Source organism: Electrophorus electricus, chromosome 11 (genome assembly GCF_041902795.1).
Source record: "Electrophorus electricus isolate QZ-2024a chromosome 11, ASM4190279v1, whole genome shotgun sequence".
Classification (NCBI taxonomy): Eukaryota; Metazoa; Chordata; class Actinopteri; order Gymnotiformes; family Gymnotidae; genus Electrophorus; species Electrophorus electricus.
In genome coordinates, this window is record NC_137507.1 from 10,881,501 (window position 1) to 10,887,500 (window position 6,000).

At 43.6% G+C, this 6,000-nt stretch overlaps 1 protein-coding gene across 1 annotated transcript in view; it reads left to right on the plus strand.

Annotated features, from left to right (window-relative positions):
• Window positions 1-6,000, plus strand: part of LOC145659867 (scavenger receptor cysteine-rich type 1 protein M130-like) — a 54,058-nt gene that overhangs the window by 41,660 nt on the left and 6,398 nt on the right. Inside the window, exons 11-16 of the mRNA XM_081723250.1 lie at window positions 740-1,048; window positions 1,186-1,500; window positions 1,616-1,948; window positions 2,238-2,552; window positions 5,326-5,631; window positions 5,922-5,993. Of these exons, the coding sequence (XP_081579376.1) occupies window positions 740-1,048; window positions 1,186-1,500; window positions 1,616-1,948; window positions 2,238-2,552; window positions 5,326-5,631; window positions 5,922-5,993 (1,650 nt within the window). The remainder of the gene's footprint in view (window positions 1-739; window positions 1,049-1,185; window positions 1,501-1,615; window positions 1,949-2,237; window positions 2,553-5,325; window positions 5,632-5,921; window positions 5,994-6,000) is intronic.

Genomic DNA, 6,000 nt, shown 5'->3' on the forward strand with positions numbered 1-6,000 from the left:
GAAGTCCACACATATCACTCCACTCCTGCATTTCCTTCAATGGCTTCCAGTAGTTGCCCACATCAGATTTAAAACTTTGATGCTCGCTTACATTGCCAAAAATGGACCAGCCCCTCCATAAATGATGTCAATGCTCAAAGCCCGATCCGTACCTTCAGTACTTCAAACTTCATGTATTGCTCGGCTTGAAATACAATGCTCCAATTCTCATGGAAGACAAGCATCAAGATTATTCTTTTCCCTGGCTCCCACAAGGTGGATTGAAAACTTCCCCTGGCTGTCCGGACAGCAGAGTCCCTTGCAGTCTTCAAATGCAGACTGAAAACCCAACTATTTGTGCAATATTTAAATGACCATTGATCCTGCAGCCATGTTGAGTAACTGAAACGCTATTACTTGTTGTAGGGTATTGTTTGTTATTGCACATATTATTGTCTGAGCTTATGCATGTTTTGCACTTCTAGGCATCAACCTAGAAGTTGTTGTACTGTTGTTGTACTTCAGCAGTATTCTAGCTCATTAGTATCTTGGACTGTAACCTACTCTACTAAGATATATTCTATGAGTAAATGTCAAAGCACATTTGTAAGTCGCTGTGGATAAGAGTGTCTGCCAAATACTGTATATGTAAATGTAAATCAAAATCAATTTATTACTAATTCTATCATTACAAGAAATAATTTAGATTGTTTTATACTGTGTTTAGTGTAATTATTATTAAAACAATTTCAATGCACAGGTCAGAACACCAAACTTACCGACGGTCCTCACCTGTGCTCTGGGAGAGTGGAGGTACTTCATAAAGGGACCTGGACCACAGTGTGTGATGCTGACTTTGACCAGCAGGATGCAGAAGTTGTGTGTAGACAGCTGGACTGTGGGCTTCCTGTGGAGGTGCTGGGAGCAGCTGCTTTTGGCAGAGGGGAGGGCAAGGTGTGGCCAAAGGAGCTTCAATGTAGAGGCAGCGAATCTAAGATTTACTCCTGTCCAACAACATCTTCACCGAAAAACTGTTCCCATGACAAAGATGTGGGACTAATATGTTCAGGTTATTTGTCAATATTTATCTTTATTCTTGATATTTACATACCTATAATATAGCTTGCTGTCCATTTGCATACACGTATAATGACATTAAATATGAATGTAAGTGCTGTTGCCGTAAGATGTCAGATGTTTGTTCAGGTTACACAGCGGCGCGTCTGGTGAATGGCTGGGACTCCTGTTCTGGTCGAGTGGAGCTCCAGTACCTCAGTGACTGGGGCTCAGTTTGTGGTGATAGCTGGGATATGAGAGCTGCCAGTGTCCTCTGTGGACAGCTGAAGTGTGGGAGTGCTGTGGCTGTGTTGGGGGCGGACTGGTTTGCGGAAGGAAGTGGCCACGTTAGGGCTGATGTGTTTGACTGTCATGGGAACGAGACACACCTGTCAGAATGTCCCATCTCATCATGGAGTCGAACAGCATGCTCTCATAAACAGGATGCTGGAGTCATCTGCAATGGTGAGCTCTTCCACTCATGTTCACCACATTACTGAAGTTTTAAAACATTAAATATATTTTACATGCTAAAATAAAAACCTTTTTAATTTTCAGATTTAATTATATTCCCATTCAGGTTCCTCTCAGGCCTTTCATGAGGGGCAAGTGAGGTTGTCTGGAGGGAGGGAGTGTGAGGGGCAGGTGGAGGTTTACTTCAGCCAGGACTGGAGGAGAGTTCTCCTGGACTCCTGGAGTGTGTCTGAGGCCTCAGTGGTCTGCAGACAGCTGGGTTGTGGTTCTGTGTTGAACTTCTCCAGCTCCTCTCCATCCAGTCCTGATCAACACAGCCACATCTGTGTGACGGGTTTCGATTGTTCTGGGAGTGAAGCTCATCTGGGGAACTGCAGCAGTGCAAAACTGCTCAACCTCTCCTGCAGCTCCAGGGAACAGCTGTCAATCACCTGCTCTGGTATGTGTTACATGAACCTAAAACATGGGTACCTAATACGCTCTAAAATGTATCCCTGTTGTGTGAGGATTTATGATATTTATCACTTAGTATCAATAATAAGAACCTGGAGTCATTATTTTGGTAAAACAATTCCATGTGTCTCTTTGTGTGCGTGCGTGCGTGTGTGCGTGTGTGCATGTGTGTGCGTGTGTGCATGTGTGTGCGTGTGTGTGTGTGTGCGTGTGTGTGTGTGTGTGTGTGTGTGTGTGTGTGTGTGTGTGTGTGTGTTTAGGTGTGTTTAACTCAGGCCACAGCTCCATCAGACTGGTTGGTTCTGGGGGAGATTGTGCAGGAAGGCTGGAGGTTTTACTCAACGGCTCTTGGGGGACAGTGTGTGATGACTCATGGGACATTGAGGATGCCCAGGTGGTGTGCAGGCAGCTGCAGTGTGGAGTGGCCCTCAGTGCCCACGTACCAGCCTGGTTTGGTCCTGGAACTGGGCCCATATGGCTGAATGAGGTGCAGTGTGATGGGAACGAGACGTCCATGTGGAACTGCAGGTATCAACTCTGTGGACAAGATGAGTGTGGACATCAAGAGGATGTAGGAGTGGTGTGTTCAGGTAAAGTGTGCTGACTGCTGCTGTTTTCAATCAGCCTGATGTGGCTGATTGTCTTTCAAAGTTGTGTATATAGTGATCACTATAAAATAGGCTTGTCACAATCATGAATTTTTTTTATCTTCATTAATTTTTGTATAAAATATGACAATTATTTAATTGTTTTGTTCCAGTAAAATAAGCCCAATAACACTTTAACAAGAAAAAGAAGAAAAACATGGTATATTGGTACATACAAATACCCTTAAATTTGTAAATGGCTTTACAGAATTATGCTATATTGTTATTGTATAAATATTACATTGTGTTATTACCTTGTGTAACTACATTGCTGTGGTTATAAGTGGCTAGCCTTAAAATGTATGCATTACCATTATCTTTTACTTGGCTGACTTGCTTTTAAATACTCAACACTGGCTTTGACTGAAGGTTTTAGCTGCTCAAGTGTTGGGAAATATGCTGGTTCATTATGGGAAATGTAGTACCTGTAGTTAATTTATGTGGTGTTAATGCTTTGGTGCATGGAAACATTTTACTGAGTCACTTGCTATATCATTTTTAGTGATGCCCCTGTTAAATAACAATTTTGAGGGAACAGTATTATTACCATTATTGAATGAATAATTGCTAATGGAAAATGCAGCGACTGGGTACTCTCAGTTTTTTGTCCTACTGTGTGTTTTATCTGCCTGTTTGGACACTCGAGGCAATATTCCTCTTTGGGAGAACTGAACTTTTGGAAATTGGTAGATGATGCCAACTTTATACACCTGATAAAAAGAATTTTATCCCAGTGAAGCTATCCCACTGTTACGAACTCCTGGAACCACACTCATCCCTGCACTGCCACGCCTACCTCTTCTCACCGACATCTCTGATCTGGTTTGCCAGAGTACTAATTACACACCTGATAACTATTCTCCTCATTACTCCCCTTATTTAAGCTCCCCTCCCTGTCACTCTCTTTGTGAAGTGTTGCCATTCCCATGTTGCATACCGAGCCTTCCATATACGTTTTTGTCTTCCTGGTTTCCGTATCCTGCCTGTGTTTCAGACCTCGTTTCCTCCATGACCCCTGGTTGTCTGTTGACTCTGCCCCACGTTTTTGACCTCAGATCCACCGGACTACGAGTACCCACCTGACTCCTCTAACCTGCCCCGTTTCTTCAATAAAACCTCTAGCAACTGGATCCTCTCCTTTGTGTTTGTGCATTCATAACACCCACAGTGGTGCAGGAGGAGGCCGAGGAGGGATCGGACGTAAAGGAGAGACAAAAGAGGAGAACTACATGCTAAACTACATGCTAAACCACATAGACCAGCTTTAAGAATGTCAATTTCCCAACCAGAGGCAATAATATACTGGACCAAGTCTACACTAACATCCCGGGGGCTTACAAAGCTGCAGCATCCGCGCAGCTCAGCATGTCTGAACACATTGTGCTAGAATGAACCCCTACCTACAAACCTCTTATCTGTAGAGGCCTTAAAATTATTAAAGACTACAAATGCAGTTACCAGCAGATCCACCATGATCGAGCACTACCTGACTCCCTGAACCAGCATTAAATGATCATTTCTGGGAATTTTCAACCTCTCACTATATCTGGCTGTAGGAGGGAATTGTCCCACAGATGATGCCATAGTGCTCCACACAGCCCTGTCTCACCTAGAACTTCCTAACACATGGTGGTGAGAATAGGGGACTATGCATCATCTCTGCTCATCCTAAATACAGGTGCACTGCAGGAATGTGTGCTTAGCCTGATCCTCTTCTTTCTTTTCACATGACTGCACCCCCATCCATGCTTCCAACACCATTGTGAAGTTCACAGATGACATCACAGTAATAGGTCTCATATCGAATAATGATGAGACTCACTACAGAGAGGAGATCTCTCACATAGCCAGATGGTCCTCAAGCAACAATCTGGTTCTGAACACTACCAAGACCAAAGAGTTCATTGTGTTTTACGGAACAACCAGAAGAACAGGGCATGCTCCATTATTCATGGAAGTGGAGCGTGTGGACAACATAAAAGTACCTAGAACTCCACATTACAGCCAGCTTTACCTTGGCATTGAACATCTCCCACCTGGAAAACAACGCCCAGTAAAAGCTCTTTCTCCTGAGGTGGTTCAAGCATGCTGGACTCTCCCTCAAACCTCTATAGAAGCACCACTGAAAGTTTTCTCTGTCTCTGTATGGTATGCCAGCTCTACAGCAGAAGAAAGGAAGGACTTGGCCCAGGTGGTGAGAGTAGCCCAGAGGATGGCAGGATGCCCACATTCCAACCTGAACTCAGGATCATGGGATTGCGGGATACCCGCTCCCCGACCTGAACTCAGTGTATGCTGCCCACCTCCAGAAGATAGCCTGCGGCACCAAGACCACAGACTGTGGTGCCTTCAGGATCAAGATTTCCAAGAATAAAAACCAGTGGACTAAGGAACAGCTTTCTCCCCAGAGCTGTGAACTCCATCACCCCATCTGTACACACTCACCTTAGTCTCTAGACACTGACACACTTCAGTTGCACCCTTGCGCATGCACCTATTTTACACATTATTGTACTTTATATTTACCATTGTAACATATTGCTGTGTGCTTCTGTAATTGATTATGTGTTTGTTTGTGTTCTTGCATATCTTTTTAATGTTTAATGTTTTCTTGGTCATGTTGAGGGTACAGCACAGAATTTCGTTGTACTATATGCAATGAAAATAGTGTTCATTCATTCATTTAATAGTTTTCATCTTTCTCTCACCTCACCAGAATTCAAAGAAATGAGACTCAGTGAGGGTTGTAAAGGGAATCTGGAAGTGTTCTACAATGGAACCTGGGGGAATGTGTGTGTGAATGGGATGAGTGAAGAAACACTAAGTGTGGTCTGTCGAGAGCTCAACTGTGGAAGAACAGGCAGTGAGTCCCCATCCAGAGCAAGAGTGGAATCATCTCCTAACTGGCTGGATAATGTGAAATGTAGGAAACATGACTCCACTCTGTGGCACTGCCCATCTCAACCCTGGGGGCAGAACAGCTGTGAAAATCACAATGAGGTGGCTCACATTACCTGTTCAGGTAGGCAGATTCTCTCTCCAGTTTCTACTAGTTTTATGTACTTTTACTGTACTGATGAGTAAACTGTATAGACTTGTTTCCTGTCTATTACTTTGACAATAATCAATGCCATACAAAATGAAATATAACTGACTAATATTGCTACCAACCTACTGTACTGGCAAGGTAAGATGACAAAGAACTTTTGTAATTTGCTCTGGATTGTCTGCTAAATGCCATAAATGTAAATATAAATAGCTACAGAACTGGATGCTCTTGGAAGTCCAATCTGTGTCTTGCTCTACACACAGGAGAGAGAAATGATCATGTGCAGCAAAGTCATGTGAAATGCTCCTCCTCTTCCTCCCAGAGCCAGTGCTCCAGTAAGGA